Source organism: Sceloporus occidentalis, unplaced genomic scaffold (genome assembly GCF_023333645.1).
Source record: "Sceloporus occidentalis isolate IW3139 unplaced genomic scaffold, rSceOcc1.0.p SCAF_29, whole genome shotgun sequence".
NCBI lineage: Eukaryota > Metazoa > Chordata > Lepidosauria > Squamata > Phrynosomatidae > Sceloporus > Sceloporus occidentalis.
Window position 1 is genome coordinate 3154851 of NW_028317009.1, and position 27311 is coordinate 3182161.

Here is a 27311-nt window from a genome sequence, read left to right on the forward strand (position 1 = left end):
ATAGAAATCAGGTGCTTATCCGGCACGTATTAGTTTAAGACGGGATTATAAGCAAAAAAGATTTACAAGAATCAGCAGTAACAAGTCTGATGCTCAATAGACATTATAATTGTACATATTACTGTACATACATTATATGGGTTTAAGCTGGCAGATTATATTTTCTCTTCAAGTTTAAAAATGCACTACATATAAAGTGTCCATAGTTTAAGGCGACATTACAGCTCAAAACTGGTATCCTTTCTATCTTGTGGAAGCTTTGTTTGAAATAAAAGTTGATGACTATTTTACATACTGTAAAGATATTCCCTTTACACTAAGTGGTTCCTGCTTTGCCTTTTATTTTTTTTAAAGTGGTTTTGTTCTAGAAAACATCTACACAGGTCACATGGTCCTTACAGTATCCACCACCACCACTATAAAGTTCGTGTTCGTGAAGGAATCCTGTCTGTAAACCTCTCAAGGTTAAATAAGCCTTTTTTTTCTTTTCTTATTTTAAAAAAATACCTGTTAATGTTTACTCTGAATACTTGAGTACATTACACAGTTCTTAAGGCCAAATTTAGAAGTTTATTGTTAAGAATCATCTTCGCAAGTGTCTTTGGAGCCATATAAGTCTGCTAGTTTCTTAAACCGAGGTCCCCAGTTTTGTAGATAGTCATAGTCCAAATCGGAATCTGTAGACGCTGACTCTAATGAGCTCAAAGAGCCAGCCACTGAACCTCGCCCTTCGTACCCGTAGATCTGGATGGAGTCATAAGGAGGTGCAGTTGGGTCATTATCGGCCTCGTGTATCCTCGTGTTGATGAAATCGTCAACATCAACGCTATTCGGAGCTGGTCTCATTCCAAGTTCTCTTGGTGGGTACTGGAACTCAGGCTTTATGTCTTTCCTTGGCATAAATCCATTAATTCCATCGGGGTTCTGTAACGTAGCAATGTCGAAAGCTTCCGTGTCCTCTTCTCCACCGCCTTCGTCATCATACGTAATTATATTTTCTCTGATATCTTCTTCTTCAAACACAATGAGCGGCTCCTTCTTTTCTCTCCTCAGTGCGACAAAGAGAACCACGATCACTGCGGAAAAGAATAAATATATTCTGATTTACCGCTTTTCTTGCAAAGTTTCATTTAATTAATCTACACATCTATACAAGTCACATAGTGATGCTTGCTTACACGCTTACACTCTCATTGTAAATATGCATTGGAATAACAAATATAACATTACTGTAATACATATTGAAATGCCAAAAAAGGAAACTGATAGAGATGCCCCTGAGGAGCACTCAAATGTGTTTAAATATTTAAAAGGCAGCACTTTTAGCTTCCAGTGTTCCTGAAGGTTCTTAAGATGCTGCAAACCATGACAGGTGCACAGAACAATGATTAAATGACATCTGTTAAGTCATGCAGCCGGGAATGGCATCTCACTTACCTAATAAAATCACGATACAGGCAAGAATGGCGATCAATGCTCCAGTACTTAGGCCAGCATTAAGAGATTGAGGCTCAGCATTGCAAGACAGCACCGTTCCATCGCTGCAGCTACAGACACGGATCGTGAGAGTGTTGGTACTGCTCATTGGGGGGCTTCCACCGTCACTTATCACGATGGGGAGTGGGTAGAAGTCTTGTTTCTGGCGGCTGAACACTCCACGGCCCACGTGAATGCTGGCTGTGTTATCTTTCGAGGGAGAAAGAGACACCATGGGTCATTAGGGAACGTATTCTTTCCAAAACATTATAGTGCAAATTGTGCAAATACGTGATTCATCATCATAGATAAACATATTTTAGATTTTAACCTACTTTTATATGCAATACAGTACAGCATAGTGATGGAGAACTGTATCAGTCGTCAAAAGAATTAAGATGCTGATTGCAATGGGTGCTCTGTATCCAAGAATGTGTACATTTTTACGTGCATACAGGTACATATACATGTCATGTTATGTCACTTGTCTTCTACAAGAGTTGTTTTATAGTTGCCTTATTCAGTATCTAGACTATGGGGGTTAGTCAGGTAGTTTATGGATGGGTTTTTTTGTGCAGAAACCACTTTAAAGATGCTTAAGATATATTTTTTATAAACAAGGTGCTTTGTCATTAAAAATGGAAATTTGGAACAAAACTGTCCTAGGCTTAGAAGAACAGAACCATAAAACGTAATGTTATTGCAGACACTACAAATCAGACTAGTGCATATAGTATAAGTGATCTCTAATGTTAACAAAGTATTTTTCAAATAAGGTTCAACCAAAATAATCTATGCTGACGTCTGAAGGAAATATGTGGAGATACAGCCTGAGCGCATAATGTGCTTCGTGAAGCGGTTTGGTCTCCAAGATTTAGCTTTCATGGTTGCATATGATGAGCTTCAAAATAACCTGGCCAATGAAGCTAACAGGTACATGAGCTCCAACTTGAATGTATAAAGAACATTCAGTAGTCATTGATGTATTCTGCGTGTCCCAAAGAGTTTTAGAACATCTGACTGCACCATGAACGCCAAGCATCCTGGTCGGTGACCGGAAGAATGCTCATTCTACAATTCATATTTGCTCAAAATGATATTGCGTTTGATCCCATTTGGAGCCAAGGCTGGCTCACCCAGCTATATATGTGGGGGATCTTCAACATCCTGAATCCTGAATCTAAGACGAGCCATAGAACTGATTAAGGTCTGATTCTTTACATCAGGAAAAGCATAGCTGGGCTGAATTGTTCTGATCTGCCATCAAATTCTATGTTTCCAGATTCTATTCCAAATCAACATCTTTTCATGTAGCCTTTTCTGCTTAATTTCTGCTTAATTTATACAACCGAGCCATATTTTATGCTGACCCATTTTGTTTTTTTTGGCTGTTGGAACTGAATTTCAATAGAGGACATATCTCCGCTCTTGTGAACTCGTAGGTCTAGAGCCTGAGAAAATATTTCCACTGCATTGAGATAATATATATTCTTTTTTTTGTACTGACAAAGAGTTCATTTTCTCACGAAAATTACCAACGTTTCTATCCCCAAATTGGCCTGTAGACAGCAAAAGAGCGTTTATAAATAAAATCCAATGATAACAGTTTAACAGGTAATAGAATTCAGTCAAAAGAGAGCCTTATCTCAGCTTAGTGCCTTTTCCCCCCCGGTGTATTCTGTCTGTTTCGCTATTTGTAACACAGAGAACCAGCAATGTTGCTTTCCTGAGCATTTTGATAGAATATTACTTTCTTCAATAGCGTAAATGCTTTCGTTAAAATTTATTTATACCGATACGAGTTCAAAATAATAGCTTTCATTAAAAAATCGGCATACAAAGAAAGCGACTGGATACTTTCAAATATCTTTTTTGCTTTAATTTCCAAGGGTAAAATAATTTCAGAAATGTGATAGAAGTTTGTTTATGCTACTGGAGAAAAGGAATATATCTCAGCTTGAAAAGGACTAAGCCATTTAACACAGCTTGATCTATACAATTGCTTTATGTATTTTTTATGCAAACTAAAGTTTCATATTTGAAGCTTTTTGTAACACAAGAAATCACTAAAATAAAAAGGTTTGATAGCTTTTTGGTTGCAATGTAATTACCTGCAAAAAAGGGGTAAAAGGAATGCTATTAAAATGAAAATTACCTGGTATTATATTCAGTTTAAAGGTCAATAGAATTATTGCCCATTAGGCTTTTAAATACTTTTGTTTATTATGTAAATTGTGAAACCTGTATCTATAAGCAAGATGGATAAGTAAATGCTGGAAATAAATTGTAATAAATAAGAAGAAAATGAACTAAGGCCTAAGATCATTGTGTGTGTTAGCATTCAAGAGGTTATTTAAAAGAAATGTTCTTTGTTCTATGTATTATGGTACTCCTGTACCATTCATTACTTTTTAGCGGTATATTCTAGCCTAGGTCGACTATGCCTAGGGAGTCAGGTCCAGGGGAACAGTAGTCCCTCTGCCACAAATCCAGCAACCGGTCTTGTCTTCTATTCAGCTGTCTACGTTTCTCTAGGGAGGTTTGTTTTCACCCAACACTGAAATACTATAAAGGTATTCTGGAAAACTAACAAAGATCTGTTACATAGTACAACGTATGGATTGTCCTCTGTGCCACATATCTATGGCTGCTATAGCCATCTTATACAATGTGTATGTTGAGATGTCTAGATAAACACACTTTATCTGCTCAGGCACGTGAACCCTTAAAACATGGCTTCAAAGCAAGGATTGTAACTCTTAATAAAATATACGTCTCTACGATACCAACCTCTGTTGTCCCTTATGGTAAAATTTTGATTGGGATGAACAATTTCTGCCGGGAAGCTGAAGAAAAAGCGTGGGCCATTTGCCGTATCGTCCTTATCAATAGCCGTTATCGTCAATAAATGCTGCAAAAAAAAAAAAAAAAGTTTCTTTTTGTTTGTTTCCTTTCAACAACCAAACAGCGATAGCCTTAAATCCGGAAATAAATGTTTTATAAATCTACTCCCTCATTAATTTCTAATGAACAAATTTATATTCCTTAAACTGAATAAGAACATGTGACCAAATTTAGCCAAAAAAATATATATATATATATATTTTACCATATTAGGAAAGGATAATCCAATGTATAAATCTGCTATTGGAGATTGTATCTAATTTTTTATTTTTTAATCTTCCTCTGAAATCCCACCAGCATTATAAAATTATTACACTGTGAAAAGTATGGTTTTGTATTTTTTGGTAGAATTATCACAATGTGGCCAGTAATATCTAGTTTGTAAGCTTATGGGCATGTCCCTCTTTACCTAATGTGTCATTTTGTCTTAGTCTGCACATTCTAGTTTTATCAGATTCTTTGAATGTATCGGCTGTAAGAGGTATTATTTAATAATAATATTATTATACCTGATTAATTTGGGCATTTTCGCAGAGGAACGCTTCATAGGGTTTTGCTAATTCGGGGGCATTGTCATTCTTGTCCAAAACTCTGATTGCCACTGGGACTCTGGTCTCATGGAGATTGTTATCTAGATAATGATAATAATGACAACAGAATATTTTACAAAAGAAAAATAGGAATTTAGTTCACAATAATTTAGATATATTTGGAGTTATAAAGAAATGCACATGAATGGCAGAAAACATGTATAAATGTTCTTTCGGCTGCGGGACAAAAACAATAAATGTGGTATGCAAAAAATACTAATTTAGTTTACAATTATTCACGTGGTTTTGAGGTCACAAAGAAATGAATGTAATCAGTGATGTATCCTGGCCAAGCAGTCTAGGGTGACCCCAAAGGTCACTTTATATAATTCCTGCACATATAAATATAATATACCAAAAAATTTTATAAAAGCAAAAAAAAAAAAAAGGATATGGTCTCTATGTAAAGAACAAAAACAATAAAAAGAATATCACACTGAAATACAGGAATTTATTGATTTGGCTCAATATGAGTCACTAAGGAAAGTTTAGGACTCATTCTAAATGTTTTCTCTTGGCAAGAAACAGTTTACCGTCACATGGGCCTTAAATGTATTGCTGGTCTGTTTAAGAGTGTGTGTGTGTGAAAAAAAAAGAATGAAATGATACCCTTTTCCCAACTCAGGAATGAAAAATATTATAGACTGTAATTTCCTTGTAACTTCCTTTTTTTATTATTTCTTGTGAAACGGAACTAACAATTTCGCACCATCTGGGGGAATACTTACTGAATTCAGTTGCTATGACTGTGATGTTGTGCCAAGCGCCCTCTTCACGATCTAAAGCTTTCAGGGTTTTGATGATACCATCCTGCAAGTCTATGCTGAAAAATCTGTCAAGGTCAGTGTGCCGATCGATGCTGTACCTAAAGAGGATGATCGCAGAGTAATTAGACAAGAAAATTACTAAGCGGCTTGATGTTCGCGTGTTAAGATATTAAAGATTCATTTGAAAGTAGCTTCCCAGCAGCATGTATGGCAAAATCAGAATATTAATGGAATCTCACAAACAACTTTTAAAAAGAGATTTAGCCTCATTATTTATTAACGTTCTCATGTAGGTAGTGTTTTGCAACATCAGAAATCTTTCAGTGCTATAAATAAGAAAACAAATTGTAATGTGGAACACAAGAAAATACTCATAACTCAATGGAATGCTGTTTTATTGGGTTCCGCATCTTTAAAGATATACAATATTAATACATATTATGTACTGCATCAGCTTTTTGAATGCCACAATGGCTCATAATAAGCCTGCCTTAACCCAATTGCCCAGTATGAAAATGGCACATTTTGTATTTCCTTTATATTAAATGGGAAAATTTCACTACAAATATAACATTTTTAATAACTAACATTTCCTATCTTTTTCTGAAATTTTGTTTCCGTTAAGGAATTACTAAACATATCGGCCTTTGTTGTGTTTCAACCTTCCTTAAACTAATTAAACAATTTAAGGCATAGCCCTTAGTTTTTTGGTTTCTTACACGTTTACTACAATATAGTTACAAGTAATTGTCAATCAAGAAGATTAAGACGAACGGCTTGTAAAGGTCCTTCCACAAAATAATTGCGTTGCTGGCGCTGTGAAAAATAAGTTCCTTCAGGAAGGCCGGACGGAGTCTTACTAAAAGTTGAGGGCTTTTCTGCCGTTACATTATTATTTATTGACTTGTATAGTTACATCATATTCTGCAATGCTTTACAATGGGCAACCATGACTGTTTTGTTCAGTGTAGAAGGATATTGACCCGTGAGCCTCATGGCCACCCAGGACATAAGGTGGTGTATACTGTCCTTTATATTACTATTTATATAATGTGAGTAACAAAAAAGTAACGATCATACGTTGTGCCCTAGTTTAACATAAACAGCCTCTTTGATTTATTTGCTGCAGAACAAACCACGTCCTTAATCTTCATCCCCTGTTAAGGATTAATTACTGTGCCCAGGCCACAAGGCTGCTTTAAGGATCAACATTTGTATCTGTGGTCACTTCTTCTTGATAAATGTATTCTCTTGGGCAAAAAGGTGAGGAAATACACATGAAAAGGTGTATAAGCCAAGACATCAGCCTTTAAACGTGTGCTCGCGTCATCAAACAGAACAAATACAGTATCTACATTACTAAGTATATCTGTTTGTTTTACAAAGTTGTCTTTTTTTTCCAAAAAGGATAAAATAAAACCCAAAAGATAACAAATAACATTGTACCGTGTGTCTGGTTTCAATCTGTTTTCTGTAGTTTACCCGCAGTGCAGCAGGCAAGACAACGGCTGTCCTAAAAACTTTAAAGACAAACCCAAGGGAAAAAGTATATCTCCCAGGCATTGGATTGTCAGAAAAATATAACAGACCTTCTTGTGGAAATCCATTTTATTGTCCCCTTGTATGAAACAGCATCATTTATTAAACCGGGAAGAAATGAAAACATTAATAAATAAATGTTTACCCCTTCAAAAGATATAGCCAAGGGGCTGGGAATCTCAGTTACTGACAAATAACGATAGTGTAAGCTGAAAAAAGAATAATTTGTCTTTTTTTTTTCTAGCAAGAAAAATATTTAAAAAAATGCTGGTAAAAGAGAATATCTGAAAGGTCGTCTAAAAATTACTATGGTGACTTGATTCTGTAAATGAAATTGGAAATAAATGTTTAATGTTTTCATGATGTTTTCTTTGAATTAATATTCTTGGTCTTCATCTAGAGCTATGTTGAATGTAAAAGATACGATGGGATCATACGAGCATAGCAAGGAGTTCTACTAAATACACTCCAAGAACCAGGGTTGTAAAATATTATACTAAAAAGATGTTCCTTATGGGGCAGAAAGGGAGCTGTGGAACGTTAGGCAGGCATTTTCTTTGAACTAGAACGGTGTGGGAGTGGAAGGAAACTTGTCATTCTATGTGTAGAACCTTGGTGAAGTTGGTGGAGACCTGGCAATGAGGTGCGATAATAAATTGGATGAACTGGTAGAATTCAGATTTTTGGGTAACAAGGTTTTAACAACAGTTGACATAATTAGTGGTATACATGTTCGAATGTTTGGTTTTGTGTTACTTGGTTAAATCTTTTTATTGTGAATGGGATGGTCTCTGAAGAGTTACAATTTCATATTTTTGGCCAACCTTTTAGTTTAGTAACCGTTTATTCATTACGTGATAAGGTAAATAATCTAATATATTGTATTTGATGTGTTTTTAATTACATTTGTAAGCTCAAAACATATGGGTTATTGGTTTCACAGTCAGCGATGTAGTTGGATAATCAACCTCTACACTTGATTATCAATATCTAAACAGACAAACAAGCTTCGAATCCATTAGTGAAACCAGAGTTGGGTGCACAGATCCATAGCCCCATACTCCGTCTAGCATGTCAGCTCTGAGGTTAACGGCATCAATTTTAAAGATGTAATGTAATGCAGTTCATGTTGGCAGTGCTGTATAATCTCAATGGGACACTAAATACCTTTCATTTTCATTGTAAGCCCTAACTAAATGATACCAGCTTAACAACCCCGTGACTGAATGTTTACATTTACTAAGCGGTTTAAGATTTAAGTACCGTGCAAAATGCAATGACTTAGGAGACAGGAGATCTTCAGATAGAGTATCTCGCCGCTGTCTGCTTACTGAATGTTATTTATTCATAGAGGCAATAGTGTTTTAACATTCACTGATGCGATTGTCTTAGTGGCTTCCTCTACTCATATCTGCAGATGATAACGTTCACATTTGGCCGACCACAGAGAAACATTGACCTGATCACTAAACGGCATCCACAGAATCAGATCAGTACTAGATAGATGATGAAGGCACCAAAAATCTGGCTTTAACATGGAAACTATAAACTATAGACACTTCGGGAAAATGTGTTTTTGTTCATTTATTTTTTTATTACATTTATTTAATTTTTACTGGTGTCTCCCTATTTTCCCTGTCTCGTACTTGAGTTCAGTCCTGCTTCGGTTAGCTTTCACAAATAGATTCATCTAGTCTCTGGGGGAGAGTCATTTGAACGTTGTATCGCTACAGAGATGTTTTTTTGTTATAGCCTATTGATTACTAGAATACAGACGTTTAAGGTTTGAATGGCTTTTCTCAACTCAAGAAAATGTAAATACAAGCTTAATGGGAAAAAATGATACTACAGTTTTATATACTCCAAATGGACCTAAAACAGAACCCGTCGGATGTTCTTAAGAATTGGGCTCTGCTCTTAGGGTAAAAATGTTTTATGGCTAGTAGCAAGACGTTGAAAAAAGGGGCAAATGCACATAGGGTTATTGTGCAGAATACCCCAATGCCTTTGAAACAGGGGCCACATGTAAATTTAAAGGGATCTCTCGGCTATTAGATGCATTAAAGTGTCCCTTTAATGTTGCTGCTTTATACAAAAGTATGAGCATGAGTTAGGTATCCAGAAAACAATGTAGCTTTTTCCAAGATGGGCATGGCACATGCAGATGCAAATATTATTCCAAGGGAAATGGATTCAAATAAAATTGAATACAGCTAAGTATATATTTGCCTTTCCATGGCAGTTCATCTTTCTTCTTTTCATTCCTGTGTTTTACCTACGGAACAGCAGGAGGTCACTGGAGCGGACCTGAAAACAGATGTTACAATCTAGCTGTTGTTTGATCTGCTCGCATTGTTTGATCTACATCTGTTAGCGCTTTGATCAAGAAAACATGGCATCCTCCGCTGTGGGATTGATAATAATCATTTTAACTTTACCTAATAGGACTGTTTGCCGCGTCGGGGTCTTTCGCGTGTACTCTGCCAACAACTGTATTTTCGGGGGCATTTTCATATACTTCCAGAATATACCCAGGTTCCAAAAACACCGGAGGTTCATCAAAGTCTTCTACTGAAATCTTCACAGTGGCGGTGTCTTTGAATAAACCTTTACTGATGTATTTAGGATCAATGTGGATGTTGCGAGCTTCGACTTTTATACTGTAAAACTTCTTGGTTTCATAGTCAACAACCTACACAGACAATAATGAGACATTGTACGGATGCGATAATAAAATTCACAGGATGTTATTAATATAAAGTATAATATTTTAGGAGCATATGGTCCAGGGGGTTATGTACCATCATCTATGTGCATGTTCTTGGAAAGGGACACAAAAACATTTGGATCCCCCAATACTTTTCTTAATAAAATGCTCTTCCATCTGGGCAGACTGTCGATCGGCACAGGTGAAGCTGCAACCAAGCAAATCCCACAGTTTACTATGATGCCCATAAAAAAGGCAGCCCTTGGCAAATGACCAGATGGAGAAAAGCCAAGACTTCTTCTGTCTCTATGAAAGAGACTATAGGTTTACCAATCAAGCCCATCTAGTCTTCCTGTTTTTACTTGCTGTGAAGACTCAAACCTTAATCAGTCTTAGACTCAGGAGCCTTATGTTTATCGCATACATCTTTAAATTCCTTAACTTAATTAACCTCTCCGAACTTCTGCAGGGGGACTATTCCACTTATCCACCACCCTCACAGAAAATCCTTAAATGTTTATGGCCTTTTGTTCTAACACTTCTCCTGCTCTGTAATAAACTTCCCACTTGTTGTTTGTTTAAACCCTTTAAGTTTTTAAATGTTTCTATCACATTCCCCTTCTATCATCTCCCCTCCATGCCATACATATTGAGATCCCTCAGTTTTTCCTGATAACGTTTTATGCTGACGAGGAGCAAAACACCTTCTCATGCCTTCTCATGTTTTTTACGTAGTAAAGATAATCACTTGGCATATGACGTGAGCTTATTTCCTTTACCTTTTTAAGTTTTACAATCCCCTCCTGCGTTTGATAATCCGCAGTGATCTCAAACATCTGAGCTCCATCCCCTTCAAGGATGCGGTACTCTATTAAGCCGTTTTCTCCGATGTCAGGGTCTTTGGCTTTTATTCTCCCTACTTCATCTCCCGGAATAGCTGCTTCTGACACGGACATGGGGTATACACCTGGACACAGAATTTGGAATGTAATTCAAATGGTTTAGCATTCTCGTAAAAGCTCGTTCAAAGACAGAAATAAAACAAGGATCGTTTCATCTCAGGCTACATAGTACATTACTGGAGGTGCTGCTGCTGGCCATGAAAAGAAATAATTTAAAACATAGAGAATAATGAATAATCACTCTTGTCTTGGGCCCTGCGGTGCCGCTGCTCAATGCGATCGCTCCCTATTACGTATGTGATTTCTCCTGGTCTGAGCAAACCAGAGACGGTGAGAATGAGTGGAGCCCTCTTATTCTCCTCGTGCCCGGGCGAGCCATGTATAAACCAGAGCACTAATTCTATTATGTGGGCCTATTAGCTACCCATTTTTTAAACAAATATATAGATTTTCTTCCACTCTGTTTTATTTTTTTATTTTTGAATAAGTATATATTCTATATAATCCTGCATGGCCAACTACTTTCTTACCTTTAAATCATGTTCTCATGAACTACCACCAAAAAAATGTAGCAACTTGATACATAATTACTGCAATGCATGATGGGAGCATACAGTACACAGAGCACATTTACATATATGTAAATAAAACTGATTACATGTATGTCTTTCTACAGAGCACAATGCAATGCAGGAAGTAATAATACATGGTACTAATAGCAGTAGGATTGCACATTAATAGTGCAGACGAAAGATCTTTTACTATAATCAGGATTATAATAATCAGGAGTGTTTTTTTTTAACTTGGTCTTAATCATTGCTTATCCTGATTGGCTGCTAATTTTAAATCATTTTAAAATCAAGGTAATTTGTTTCATAACTTATGAGGAAATCAGATGCCTCCTGCATTTCAGAAACTTGAATGTTGTTAAATTGCTTTAGAAGACAGGACCACTTGAAGAGTAAAACTTTGTATCAAACAGTATCATGAGAGGTTGCTCACTCTGTGGAAATTTTGGTGGGTTGTCGTTGACGTCTGTCAGTGTTATTGTAACTTTGGTTGTCCCTGAAAGACCACCCATGTGACCTCCCATATCTTTTGCTTGAATGACCACGTGATATTCTTCCTTGGCTTCTCTGTCCATGTTAGGGAGCGCTGTCCTAATAATTCCTGGGTGAAGAAAATGGAAAAAATTATTTTAGATTCACAAACCTATATCCCTGAACATTCTGTCCATTGTTTAACTGAGCAGTAAATGGCCTATCACATAAAGGCATATCATAACCCCTGAAGTCCACAACACGGTTGTTGGGGTTATTTTTCTATGGTGGCACCTTCTATACCAGTTTGCTGTTTTAAGCTTTCGCATTGCCCCTGAAAATGCATGGGCTACAAAAATTCCAATCCCGACAAAAGAAAACAAGACGGCCAACCTCTCATTTATCCACCGTTAATTAGTGTGTGAGATGAATTTTCTGTTACCATAGAAACTAACCAAAGGAATGTTGATTGAACCAACATCAGCACCTGGATTTGACATTATGGTCCCCAATGTTAAAATAATGTAACAGCACAGATCAAAATCAAGTGCTATAGATGTTTGATCCAAGACATCACAGATTTGTAACATTCTACAAGTTGTTTTTGTAGTTCAGCTTTATAACCTATTTTAAAATCTCCTCAAATAACATTGAGCTTCATCCACCTATCATGTTTATTACTACAGTTTGAGTATTGAAAAATCTCAATAGAATACAGGTTCTATTGTAAAAAAAAAAAAAGAAAACAATAATGACCTAGATTGCACATGCTGCTTTTTTTCTGAATCCCCAAACTATTTATCCCTTTTCTTGCTGGATAAGCCTCAGATACATTTTCATGTTTATTTTTGTTCCATATACTCGACATGTATAACAGGTACACACTCAAAAGCATTTTTTTTTACACCCGCTGCAATGGTGAGAGATTTTTTTTTTTTTTTAAAAGGGGAAAATTAATTAGTTGGTCACACCATATGACACCAAAAGATATCCCAGATGGTCTGGAAGGGAAGTCAATCTCCTTCTACAGATGACATGAGGATATGCCATAGGGTTCTCTACCCAAGGTGTTCAAAACTATTAACTATTTGCCGATTGAAAGGACATTTTAGAAATATAAAATCTTCTTTACGTTATAGTTTACCATTAAGAAAATAAGCAATAAATTCCAGCTACCACAGTGTTTACCTGTTTGTGCTTCGACGGAAAAATATGGTTGCCCTTCAAGAATACTGTAAACTAGTTTGGCGCTATTCCCGTATGTAGGGTCATCTGCGTCCGAAGCTGTTACCTGGATGACTGACGTACCTAAAGAAAAACGTAAAACATTTCCATTAGTGTTCATTTCCTTAAATAAATATAAAATAATTCCCATCTATTCAGGAGGATAGATATTTTTTGTCTCATTAGTAGCATACATTTTGCAGGATTTAAATATCCATTTACAATGCATGATGATTACTGCTATTGTTCATATTTTTCAGATAATACTGTATGAAGGCTCGTTATTGCAAAGTGCAATTAACTAATACATTAATTGTAACAATACCGGAATCTAGTGTAGTTCTTAACTTTAAAATTCTAGAGTTGCATTGGTATATTTGTCATCTTATCTTACGGTTAAATAGAAAAAGTAACTGATTTATTTTCAAAACATAGAAGACTTTTTGGTGAAAAAAAAGATCATCTTCCAAATGATCCTAAAAACGTAGCCATCATTTATTACAGGAAATCTTAAGGAAGCTATAGGTGGAGTACTCGGTTTGTGGAAGTAGTTATGGAAGACCCTCTGTCTCCTTCAAGAAAGAGATGATTGTATTTGCAGAGAAATATCATTTTAATGTATGATGTACAAACTTGAAAGCGTGAAGACCCTTGATTCAAGTAGTAAACTCTCAAATGTTGAGGGATTTGAAATAAGCCTCCTTAAAATGGTTAGTGAAGGTGTCTTTCTAAATTTACCTTCTTTGTCAACAAAAAGAGGCATGGGGGATGCTGAATTTGGTGGGCTTGCATCACTGACTGTGTAAGTACTACAAAAAAGATAGTATCATATTATGTATTTCTGTAAAATGTGTCCAAACTTCTGCTCAATCCATTGTTAAGAACTCCAAAGCCATAATCATTGATTGAGATTAGTATTTAGCTTTGGTATGGGGGACCACAGATGTCCCTCAAGTGCAGATTAATGGTCTCAGTTAATGGTGAACCTCACGCACAAGTGGACTGTAAAGTAATACTTTCAATTTTGTTTTCAGAAAATAAAATAATAAAACAACTGTTGTCTAACCAGGGGCTCATTGGCATCATCAGAGAATGATGATGACCCTCATCCTGACTCAAAAAAAAAAAAAGATTTTTGACCCTCCTCGTTGTTCAGCACTGAATTAGGACAGAACTGAATTAAGACGAATTTTTCTTCAGTAGAATAAATCATGGCTATTTCCCATTAATACAAAATGAAAAAGGTGGATATCCAGTACAGGATCTCCATTGTAAACAAAGCAGTTAAACCTGCTTTAGGACTGTCCACGATATTCAGTCTCTGAGATTGATTTTACTAGAGACTCTCTGTACACCAAAGTCATTCACCAACGTGAGGTCACTGCTAAAAAAAAAAAAAAAAAGAAATCCCATCTGGATTCGGTTTAAACGTTAAAAAGCTCCAGGTTGATAGATCACTCCAAATTATTACAGGAAACTGGAAGGATATTTGATTAGGTTTTTAAACGGCCTTTAGGGACATATTTTTTTCTAATAAATTTCCCACTTACCTCAATGGGGAATTTCAAGGAAAAATGACCCCAATGGACCCTTTGAAGTTAATTATTACATAAAAAAAGGCTTTTCGTTGCTAATGGCAAGTAGGTTTTATAAAGTCTTTTAACACAGGTCTCTGAAGCAATTCATTTTGCCTCCACTCGTATAAAGGCAAGATTTAATTCGACAGGCAAGCCACAAAAAATGATGTTATAGTTCAAAACTATTTGATTAGGAACACTTAGAATTTCTATACCTGATATAAAGCCCATATACAATGAATGAGTGCTGGTTCAATATGTATTAAAGAAGTACAACACTGTTTTGAAATGCCTTCAAGTTAGGAGAATATTCTGCGTTTCCACCTCTTGAAGATGCTTTAGAACGTTCACCATCTTCTTCTATACTTTAGGACAATAAGACTGCAGAAGTTAGATTAGGTTTTCTACAGGCTGGGGTGGTGTAAAATAGGAGTCCAAATTTCTGAGCATGACTATAGGAACATGGTTAGCCAGTATACACTATCGTTCAAAAGTTTGGGGTCTACTAGTTTTTGAAAGAAAAGCACATTTTTACCATTTAAATAACATGTAATAGATCAGAAATCCAGCGCAGACGGTGTTATTCTTATAAATGACTATTGTATCTGATTTTTAATGGTATATATATACATGGTGCCAATCATTTTAGAAACAAATTGTAAAATTCAACATACCCACACTGGACATCTCTGGCACTCTAGCATGATAGTTCTCTTGCAAGAACTCTGGAGGATTATCATTTATATCCTGGACCTTCACAATAAATTCAGATGGCGGTTCCAAGGGTTTGTTGGTCTCCCTATCCACGGCTTGAGCCATTAATGTATATTGAGCCCTTTCTTCTCTGTCCAGAGTCTTGGTTGCGTGAATGTTCCCTGATTTGTCATCTATAACGAAAATGGTCCCAGCACCTTCCCCTGAGAGTATGTATTTTATCTTCCCATCTCCAGAATCGACGTCGGAGTGAAGCTACAGCAAAAAAGATAATTTTCAGTAAGAAGAAAAAAGAAAATTTTACGTATAACATGCAATCACTTTACCTACTAATGCAAATGAAAGTTAATGTGGCACCAAAAGAACTGTTGGTGTCCAGTGTGTGTGTGTGTGTGTGTGTGTGTGTGTGTGTGTGTGAATCTTATGGCAGATATCAATCATTCTTGTATCCTATCTGCACATCTTTATAATAAGCTTATGCTAACTAAACCAGCCACCAGCATCACTTTACAGCAGGCTGTCCTTAACACATACTTTTCATTTGAACGCTCTTAAAATAAATTATATTAACTGTTTCAACTTAAAACTTTTTTTTTCTAATATACCTAAAAGTTCAAATTATCCAGCGACATTGCACAAAATAGCTGAACTTAAATCAGTTAAAGTTGATGTCCCACGACACAAGGGGGCACCATATACAAGTTTCCCCACGTAAACCCTATCGTCACATCAAATGTATAACCATGCCTAGCAAGGCAAAAGACAACCCAAATGCCTAACATTATAATTATGCTATAATAAAACTCCCTTTAAAGTGTCTTGCCCACAGTACTGAATACCCTTTAACGCAGACAAACACGCTATTACATTTCAGCAAGTCAGTAGTTGAGAACACGTTAGAAAACAGCCCACATCATTTTCTCACAAGCACTCCTTCTGGATTCCATTGACCTACTTTGCACAGGAAGACATAGAGATGGAGATACTCCTACTTATTTGACAAATCTCAGCCAAACATACTTTTATGGCCACAACTTAACTTAATCATAATTATTCTTCTGATCTGAACACTTAGGCTTGTCACACCTTACGTATGATACCGTTCTGGTCTGTGTAAAGGCACAGCTGCACTTTTCAGTGACGTTCAAATTCAAAGAGCAATATCATTTGGAGAATAAAACGCTCATTTGTTTTAAGATGAATATTGGTAAGTACTTAGTTAATGGTGGTTAATTCTATGATATATCCAATTAATTGTGATGAGTTCCCTTTAAATGCTTGTCAAAAAATCTTTATGTAGTCTCAAGATTGTAAGCTTGCGAGCCGGGCCATCTCCACCTAATGTATCGGTTTGTCTTAGTCTAGTCTTGTCAGACCCCTTGAATATATGTATTGTATGAAGTGCTGCATAAACTGTTGGCACTATATAAATAAAAGATAATAGTTAACATACATATCCACAGTTAAAGAGGACACTTGATCCCTGTGTAATGACATTTTTTCTAATTTGATTTACATCAGATTTTTAAAAATTTTATTTTGCTATTTTTTCAGTATTAACTTTTTTTTTTTTGCTATTGGTGGCTTTTGCCCAAGACGTCTGTGACCTCATCGCATATTGGTAGCCAAAAGGTTTCAATGTATATTCCTTCTGAGGAATTGGTTAAAACATGAACTCTGCATTGTGACTCACAATTGTAATATGGAAGAAGGCTGTACTTTTTATTTTTGTTTATTTTGATGAGTTAAATATCCATTTTAAAGCATGACTTAAATCAAGTTTATTTAAAGCAAGACCCTATCCCTAAGCACACACTCCTTAAAACAAGCTAACAAAATTCTTGTTGAATTAAACAAATATTTTTTTCACAATACTACAACCCAGTCAAGATGCCACAAATTAAATATGCATTCGGAAACTGAAATATTCCACTAGTGTTTATAAAGACATTGGTGAACGGAATACATATTCACGAGGCACATAGACAAATCCATATACTGATGAATATTTGGTTCACATTTCAGCAAAAGTACCATAACAATAAGAAATTTTGAAATAAATCAGTATGAGGGATCTGATTATTGTATAAACTATTCAGTCCATCTCCGCATTCCCTGTGGGGGATTATTAATAGATTTATATAGGCAAAAATCAAGTTTTATTCTGATAATAAAATATTCAGAGCTCTCACTGTGATCTAAAGGGACAACTGTTCTTAAAACCCAACAGTCATAATTTGCATTTAAATAGCATGTTCTATCATACACAACCCCTAATATTTCTTCTGTAGGATCCCAAATCCAAAATGATTTATCAACTTGTATTTCTCCAGGCAGTTCTAATTTTATGGTAACTTGATGGTCCCTTAACTTGGGGACATTTCTAAAACAACAAAAACTATACCTTCATTCATGAATTGAATACTAAGTACAGCACTAGAATCATCACTTTTAGTACTGCTGAGCTGTGTGTCCAAGCCCTTCAATTAAATAATGATGTCATCAAGCAAAGTTTAGCCACATTGATCATTTTTAACAGGAACACAAAAGAAGCCAGTTATAGGCCGTAGCTTCTTAAGCTTCTATGTTGTTTCTATGTGAGTAAACCTTAAGATGACAGACCTGCTCTAAAAGTGGATGGCACAATCGACATGTTGTCTAAGCCAAATAGTACCTTTAATACATTATATAACAAACAACGCAAAATGCTCATTGTAGAATGCAGCAGGCCATCCATCTTGCCAGAAACCCTAGGCAGTTGCCTAGATTAACCTGGGCTAATCAAATATGCGTGGTTGTAGAAAGGTAGTTTAGGAACTTACCCGTCCAACAAGTACAGGATCTGGTCCAGTATATTCCTCTATTACGAAAAACTGATTCCAAACCCACCCCCTCTTTGACCGATGTAGGACCTGCCCTTCTTTTCCCTTTTCATGTCGTCCATGATACGATTGTCTAATTTTCCCATTTCTTCCCATCGGCGTGGCATTACTAAAATACACAAAGCTCAGGGACAGGAGAATGCCATGTAAACAAAAGTCCTTCATTTTTGGTAATGTAAATGTTAACAGTCCTCGATTTATTCCCGTTCAAGGTCAATCAAGAATGCGAAACACGTTGGTTATTGGTAAATCCCACCGTTCTTCCCATAGAAAAAGAATTGGGTGATTACGTGTATCACACTGTCTTCTTCAGATAGCCCAAGGCCTTCCTGAAAGATAAAATAAAGAAAAATAAGTATTTTGTAGTGAAAATTCAGATACAGGAGGAAGCTATTCGAATTTGGGTCTCAAAGGTAAAGACTCATGCAGAAATTCTGGAAGCTAAAATGTAAGTTATACAATTGTGCTTGTATAGCAAATATTTATACCTAATTTTCTGATCCATATAAAACGGAAATATATATATTTTTAAATGTAAATATATACAAATAGGTGGTATATTTTTCATTATATTATTTTAATATATTATTGTTGTCTCCACATAAATGTTAATTTAGAAAATGTTGCTCTTCTGCCATTATTGTGGCCGAAAAAAGTTAATTACAAACAACACAGGCTAAATCAAAAAAATAAAAACTGTCTGACAAACACAAAACCTAGCTATTAGAACGATAATTGCAAGAAGCTTAATGAAAAGGTCGCTCGGATTCATACTGACACTAATAGGCAGAAGGGTAAAACAGAGACAGAGTATCACTAATAGGGTCAGTTCAATAAATACATTTTTACACCCCTTTATCTTCCTATATTTATAAAACAAACTGTAAGGAGTCTGTTGTGAATAAATTGCTGTATGTCACATAAATACATGAATGCAATTCTAATTTGTAAAACATATCTTAATTCTGTTGAAAAAAATATAAACAAGATGAACGCAAAGATCATTTTTTTTATTCCTTCCGCCACTTTCCCGGTAACTCCAAGACCAGTGTCAAAGACTTTATTTACGATTTAACTTTTTACTTTTTACCCTTTGAAGCATCACGTGTGATGCAAATGAACACAAACACTCTGGGTGGGAAAAAGTTTGCTGCTTTTTTTTTTGGGCCAAAGATTGGAAGTGCTACTTCATGCAATTCTTAGAAATTGAGTAAAAGTTTTCACTGACTTGCACTCTCAAAAATGTATATGATAATTCCTTAGACCGAGTGATACATTTGGATACTCCAAGATATGAAGACCTCTGGTTTTCCTCCCTATCGCTTTTAACCCTAAATTAAGCCATTGGTGGTAAATAAGTGGAGGCATCAGATTTAAAGAATTCTTTTTATATCCATTAAACTACCACCAGGTGTGAACAGTGTTTGACCACGGCCACTCCTGGCATACATTCTGCCCCCACCAAATTTACCCCTGACCGCCATCTTCCTCCCACTAAAGCAACTCCCTTAAAGAAGGAAAGCTAGAGAAATTGGGCATATTTTTGGTTCTTTTTTGTAATCCTAATCAGCATAAGTGGATCTGCAATCAAACTAACTAATTCACAAAAAATATTAAAACCTATTAGATAAATAATTATAGCTCGCTTATGTGCGATGGTTTTTTTTTATTATTGTTATTTTAAATTTTGAAATGAAGCACGCAAAAAAAGGTTGCTATAAAGTTTGCTTTTTTTTTTTTTCACAGAACAGCGGGATAATTGCTTAATTGCAAGAACATGTCTAGACTAGAAAATAAAAGATAAAAAAGAAATAAAGTAAGCAATTTCCAGGACTTGTTGGTCACAGAGGAAACAGCATTTCACAAAACTAGTTTAAAAACTGGCACATTGTAATGTAAAGTTAATGACTGAGAAAAAAAAGGTGAAAAGTGGTAAAAATAGAAAAAAAAAGAATGAAATTAAAACAAAAAATATCACTTTAGCAGCATTGGTATTCACAAAAACTCTTGAGTTTTATACAACTAAATTAATTAAGTTAATTATATCAGCAATGGGGCTTTGCCAAGAGTACTATAGTTATAATAACCCAAGTTTGCAGAATAATTGTGATGATGTCATATAATTAAAAATGGGGATCTGAGTTCCCAAGAGGGACTGTCTCTGCTAAAGCGGGGACACTTGGTTGATAAAGTATTTTTTTTTTAACATGAATCTCTTATTGAGATTCTTTCCTGGCAGGCACTCTCATGCATAATCCTATAAAGTTTTAAAGCAATACATTAAATACTGCCATCTTTTTGTTGTCTGCTTTCCATTAGTTGCTAGATCGTAACTAAACACATACAGGGTCAGGCAAAGTCTAGGTAACACGGGAGCAATAAACGGCTCATGTTAAAAGTACTTTATCCACCGCTGAGGCTATTGTAGTAAGCTGAGGCTGCCGCGGCCGTCACATCAACTCAGAAGCTGCCTATACGCTGATATAGAACCAGGCCTGTGCTGCCATATCAGTCCTGTTGAAGACCCCTTAAGGGGTCGAAACGTCTTTCTGATTTTTTTCCTTATATTATAGAGTTTGCAGGGCTATCGCTTTATTCTTTCAGGCACCGGCTGGAGAGCTTACTTAGAAACTCTCGGGGTTTGACCCGGAATCTCTGAGTGAAGGGCAGCGCCTCCAGGTCTCTGGGTCACTTTTCTCTTTCTCCAGGAGCAGGGTAGCCATGCTTAGCCATGTCTGCTACCTGCCTAATTCCCCTACTCGCCAAATGTGTTAACCAAATGACTCTTACACCTGTCTCCATGGTAACCTTGACTTGTCATTATTCAAAGACGAACTTAAGTGAGTCACCAGCATTCAAGTACGGATATCAACCATGACATACTGGTAGCAAGAGCGCTAGTTGGGATTCTAAGGTATTATCAAATCTGTGCAGACACTAGAAATCAGCCCCTTCACCCTGAGATTGGAGCAAAAACCATATGAGTTCCCAGGTATGGCATAGAGGCAATGCAGCTCCTCTTAGACACTTTTTATTAGACCCAAAAGCCCAGTCATTCTCTGTCTACCTACCGTCCACCGTTTGCGACGGTGGATACCCGTGACTTATGACTCCTTAGATTTATCTACACAGTACATGTCCTTTGAAATAACTTTTTTTTTAACTTCTAAAAAGTAACTGCCCTGCCCGACGGCCGCCCATGTGCCATTTGAGCAGCCGCCCCAAAAAATGATCAGGTATCAAAAAAGGATTCAGGTGATCAAAAATGTAAATGTGAAGAAAAGTGAGTTGTTTGCGCTTTTCTATCACCTCCTACAGAAAGGTGACAAGGAAGACAGCTTATCAGAAACGTGACACTTTTCACTATTAACGGGTGTTCAACTCATCTGAGAACTTTAAATATGAATGCTCGTGCTTTCCACTTGTCTAACAACCCTCTTCCCAATTTCTTTCTTTGAAAAGATTACATAAAAAAACCACAAAGAATGTATTTTAACTCTTAGAATCCTCACATTCCCTGTAATGTAGTTTTTTCTTTTTTTTTGAGATGTTTGAAGAGGTAAAAAAAAAAATATATAGATATATGAGAAAGAAAGGGGTAGGGGAGAGCTATGAAGATAGGTTGGTGTTACATAAAAAGTATCAGGTCACTAGGGATTGTGCGCTCTCTCTCAGTGCTGCCTTGTGACGCACGCGAAAATCTATAGCTGTGAAAAACAATCATGTACTTTATATACAACCCTTGACTCTCCTGAAATGCAGCCCTTGCCCAAACCCATGATATCGTGTCAATCTTAAAGGATGGGGGTTACAAGCGAACGGTACTGGGTGTATAATGTGATGTCAGTTTTCAGTTATAAGGCAGGTTGCAAAGATCGTTACTGTTAACCTGATGGCTTTTGTCTTCCAAAAACGTTTAAACTCAGCATCTAAATTCTTACAGCAGAAACCAATTAAATATGCTTTTTCGTTAATAATTCACCGTTACCAGTCAAATGGGCCATGTAAGGCCTCTGTTAATTTGCTGCTTGACAATGGGAGCGGCCCTTTAGATTTAGTGGGTCGCCTTGACTGGGTGAAGAGTAGTAATAATCTATACTTTACTCCAAGTAACATTTTTAATCTATGGCATCCAGAGGTACAATTAATGATCACATCTGGGACCTGTTAGGATTCTCCTCCCCACTCGAGTTTTAGGGTAATAGAGCAGATTCCCGGGGGTCACGCAGTCTACTCTGATTGAATGATATCTGAGCATATCTAGTGATATATCAGAGCTGAAATCTCTGCTTGAATACTGGTGACTTCATTCAGAATATTTACTCCTCACCTAGCCACGGTGATTCATTCTAACAGAATCTTAAGAGTGTGGAAACACAATAACGAATTTGGGAACAATTGTCTTAAGGAAAGGCTGAAGGATCCATATGATTACCTTACCAGGGCTTGATTTCCTATAAACTGTAAAGTTTAAAATTAAAACTGTAAGTTGGGAGGAAACTCGGCTATATAACATATGGGAAAATGTAATAAAAGTAACATATAGTTAAATGTCTCTGGCATGCTAGCAAAAACATAGATCATGCTATTATACTGTAAGTAAGCCATGTCTCCAGAGCAGCCTAATATTAAGTGACACCCTTAGGTTTGTGTTCATTGGTGCCAGATAAGTTTATATTTAAAAAAAAAAAAAAAAAAAAAAAAGCCCGATGTAACAACAGGTATTATTTCAGAATAACTGATGTTAAATGAGCAGTTTTATGCACCAAGGAGCAGCTGAATCCTTCATTGTGCTCACACGATAAAATAGATTATTGCGTCTGAATAGCAGCAGCCGAAAATCTCACAGCTTCTTAGGCTCGCAGCTGAAAGAGCCATTGTAACGTTACCCCAAATCCTGCCCTCCTCCAGACACTTGACAAGTACAGAAACACACAATAGACTTTTTGTATCGGACAAAACACCCCTTGTGCATCGAAGAGCTTATCTATTTAACTTACAAATGTCTCGCATTGTCTCCAAATCCTTCCCTGTTAAAAAGCCGACCAACGTAGATATTTACCATCTAGCAGGATAAATATTAGAAATGTCAAGCTTTAAATATGTTGGCTACACATATGCTTAACCTCTGTATGGCATATCCGGATAACAATTTGCCATTATTATTTTTTTTCCTCCCCTCTTTACTGTTTTTTCCATTAATTTGCTCTGCTAAATTGTTAGAAAATCTGTTTTAAATGGAAATTTCCGAGCTCAGAATCATCTTGGTTTGTTATCAGTTTGTGAGTGGTTTAATTGAATTCAGCTCACCTGTCCAAGTTTGGTATTTGAGCTGGCACGTCCAAACACTCCAATATTGTAGAGTATACGATCCTAAATTCTCATGGTGACTTGATAGATTATTTTGGGCACTTTAGCCTCTAATCACTAAGCCTGAAACCTTGTCTTGGTTTTTATTGACAAGACGTTATTGTGCAAGGCGATGCAGTTTGGGCAGAGTTTGACAACAAAGAAATCAGCGTTGCTCGAAGACCATATTGTCCTCTTCCAAGCCTACTTCTTGTCTTCAATGAGTACCTGGATGAAATTCAATAGCTTACAGAGTCTAAACTAGTGAGAGATGCCTCTGAAATCAATTGTAAAGCTAAGGAAGACAACATCAGTTATTTAACTTGATGACTGAGCTAGGCTAAGAATAATTTGACATGAGGTTCATTCACACCTGGAAAAATATATCTTCTGAAGTACTATATTGGCACCATGATATTTTAATCTATCAAATGGTGGGATTCCTGATAGAACATCATAATCAAACTTCTGATGTGCTTAAGGAGACCACCATTTCCTGAGTGGTTAAGGATAGTATGCAGATTATCTTGGGAGATCTTCCAAAAAGGGTTGATCCATTTTTTTAGAACCTGTTGAGTAATAATTCCCTTGGGCTCTGTTTTAGAGCCATTTCATTGATATCACCACTTTTAAAAGTCTTTACAAGTAGACCTATAAAATATTTTTGAAGAAAAAACTCATAATGCTGTATTTCTTTTAAATAAGCATGTATAACATACAGCAGCCACTTCCTTAAAACCGGATAAGATAATGATCATTGGGTAGATTGCTTTAACATTTCTCCTAAAAGAATGATACAGAAATTGAACACCAATTCTGTAGCATTCTTCTCTCAGTTAAGTATAGATCTCCAGCAAGCTCTGGAGAAATAGGACCCATATTAGATTTATTGTTTGTAATCTTCTTCTTAGAGAATGTCAGTGAACCTAAATCTTCCAGGGATCTCGAAAATTGAAAGAGCCAGTTACAGCCGTTAGCTCAATCACTGAAATATGAAAGCCAAAGATTCATTACCTGTCATTTCTGAACTTATTACCCTGCACGACAAATGTCTCCCTAACGGTAACAAAACCGGCCAGGTGTTTGTTACTGTGTTACATTTCTGTTCCCCATTTAACATTTGGATCTTGAACTGTATGGCTAATATGAGGTACAGATGGTACCAGCACCTACTTGAGGGCCTTTAACCAACCGTTCACTGTTTGTTGTGGTCCAGATGGAGGAAGCAAGGAGGTCTGAGCTTATACCAGAACCTTTACCCACTGATGAACCAGTAAACAAGAGAACTGTGTAGGAAATGCAGATCTCCATGTATTCTCCAGCTAAGACCAAAGTTTGGGTTCTTATACCATCTGTGATGGTCTCACTACTGCATGTATGTCAATAGATACATGGTAGGACAGATAGAAATGTCAGATGTCAGGGAAGCAACATAATAAGCCACAAGGACTTGTTTCAGAAAAAAAAGGGTTTAGAGTAATTGTCCTGGTGTATCATTTTCACAGTTATAATGCTTTTTTCATCTTTCAAGAAGACTGATGAATAATTTGTCTTAGGTCATTCATCAGCATCAACCATCACCTGCTCAGAGCTGTGTGGGTTGGAAACAGGGTCAAATCATCCCTGTAACATGGATCTTAATCCCCTTGCAAGTGGCACTTGACATCCCAATCACAAAAGAGTTAATGAAAAATAAATGAGGCCATCAGGCTGAAGGTACGGTCATTATTATCAACAATTCTATCATAAACTAACATAATAATTCAATGCTGAGAAAAGCAAGAGAGGGCAATCTCGCATATGCATGCAGTAAAATATCAATATATAAAGACCTTTTTTCACCTAAAAATGGTTTAAATGAAAAGTGTGATACAAACTTCCCAACGTTAAGGATAGCTGACATGCGACAGTCGGAGGTGTTAAGTCTGGTAGGGTCATGACAGGCAGCTGGTCATCTAATCTGATTCTCAGCATGTCAAGCTACTGATTAATCAAGCATTCAGGTTGGACATTCACTCATAATTAACGTTCTGAAATCATATTGCAGGTTTTCTATTTAGAAAATCCAACAGTATTAAGATACAGAATGTTTTAATCATAAAAACATAGTTTATCTCTGTAACCATTCCAGCATTGTTGACCTATGTGTTGGATCTTAATTCTTCAGGGATAAATGGTCAGTGGGACACTATCATGCTTTAATTCATATGATAGCTGAGTGATCCCTTTAAATTGTCATGTGATCCCCTTTGCAAATGAATGAGGAGATTCTACAGAAGCTCACATTATGCTTTCACCTCTTTTCCTACCCTATCCAAAGGGACCACTGACCTGCTTTATCCAAGAAAGATTTTAATATATTTAAGTCAACCAACATTCTTAGAATCACATAAGTTTCCAAGACCTCAGAGGCCTCCCTTCTCCTGCCTAGCACATGTAAAGAATCAAAACTCGCCTGACCATTTCACTGCTACACAAATCAAGAAAAAAACCTCTAAAGCATTTCTACAAGCTTTTAATGCAGGACAATAAAATTAAATGAGATCCATAAAGCAATGAACAACTGTCTTCTAATAACCATCTACGTAAAGTGGGATGATCCAATAAAACTGAACAAAAATTATATAGAAATCTAAAATATTATATATTTTAACAAAAAAAGAACACCAGAATCCATAATTCTTCCCTGTCCTCTCTTGCCTTAATCTGGGAAAAGGACACCAAAATTAAATCAGCTACATTATTATTATTTATTATTATTATTATTACTTAGTACCAAAGTATTTTGCAGCCCCTTTCATAAAAAAAGGTTATTATCTTGGAGGGGAATAGTGCATTAAATGTTAAGTGTACAATTTATAGAAATATATTTATACATATTCTGTTAACCCTTCAGGTGACAGATTACACATTTCTTCCAGTTATATTCACTATATATATATATATATATATATATATATATATATATATAGTGAATATAACTGGAAGAAATGTGTAATCTGTCACCTGAAGGGTTAACAGAAGTAGTGAATCTTATTTCTTTCAATGCTTAGGGGATTCCTGAAAGCTAGAATGGTTCATTTTCCAGGAATACAAAGTGCGAGATAGCCTGTTATCACATAGGATATATTATAATCATATTAACCTTTATTTAAAGCTAGATGCCAGGTATACCCACAGGACCTCCAAATACACCGGATCGGTAAGGCTTATTAACAAATTGCATAAAAATTAAACTCAATACCATAGAGAGGACCACTTTCCACTGAGAATAGTATCAGCTCTTGCACCTGTTGTACAGAAAAATACTTTAATACAAATCTCTGCATGCATAATATATTCATGGGAAACAAATGCAAACAGATGATACCTATCTATCCATCAAGAGAGAGCAGCACATTTACTGTAAAAGACCACTTACATTCGTATTGATACAAATTCTGCCTGCAAACTTCCCGTAAACAACTATTAGATTATCCACCTAGGGCCGAAATCAATGAAATAGATTTCTTCTCGGAGTTGCGCTATTTGATTACATAAAGCACCTCCGAAAAACTTTGCTTCCGTCAATCACTTGGAAATCATTTTCAGTGAAGGAAACTTTTTCACTGGAGACAGAAAGAAATATGAGTTATGTTCT

The 27311-nt window shown here is 36.2% G+C and overlaps 1 protein-coding gene across 4 annotated transcripts; it reads right to left on the reverse strand.

Moving 5' to 3' along the window:
• Positions 1–576: 576 nt before the first annotated feature.
• LOC149299116 (cadherin-11-like) lies at positions 577–27311 on the reverse strand. 4 transcript variants are annotated; one of them, XM_089486509.1, is made up of 12 exons: positions 27273–27311; positions 18263–18352; positions 15401–15695; positions 13114–13233; positions 11888–12055; positions 10763–10950; positions 9715–9968; positions 5699–5835; positions 4890–5011; positions 4267–4387; positions 1438–1686; positions 577–1076 (listed from the first exon to the last, which is right to left on the reverse strand). In XM_089486509.1, exons 3-12 carry the CDS (start codon positions 15543–15545, stop codon positions 577–579), a joined length of 2004 nt encoding a protein of 667 aa, XP_089342635.1. In that variant the 5' UTR covers positions 15546–15695; positions 18263–18352; positions 27273–27311. The 4 variants fall into 4 exon arrangements, with proteins under 4 accessions (XP_089342635.1, XP_089342633.1, XP_089342636.1 ...); XM_089486507.1 differs by lacking the exon at positions 27273–27311 and adding an exon at positions 24553–24568 and having other exon boundaries at positions 18263–18378; XM_089486510.1 differs by lacking the exon at positions 27273–27311 and adding an exon at positions 22305–22323 and having other exon boundaries at positions 18263–18360.

Excerpts from the sequence above, each read along its gene's own strand:
- LOC149299116 (XM_089486506.1), bottom strand. The coding sequence starts at position 18,418 with ATGGGAAGAAATGGGAAAATTAGACAATCGTATCATGGACGACATGAA. Across the intron at positions 10,951-11,887 it reads CCCACCAAAATTTCCACAGA|GTGTATACCCCATGTCCGTG; the intron begins GTGAGCAACCTC and ends TTCTGTGTCCAG. Across the intron at positions 4,388-4,889 it reads AAAATGCCCAAATTAATCAG|CATTTATTGACGATAACGGC; the intron begins GTATAATAATAT and ends TTTTTTTTGCAG.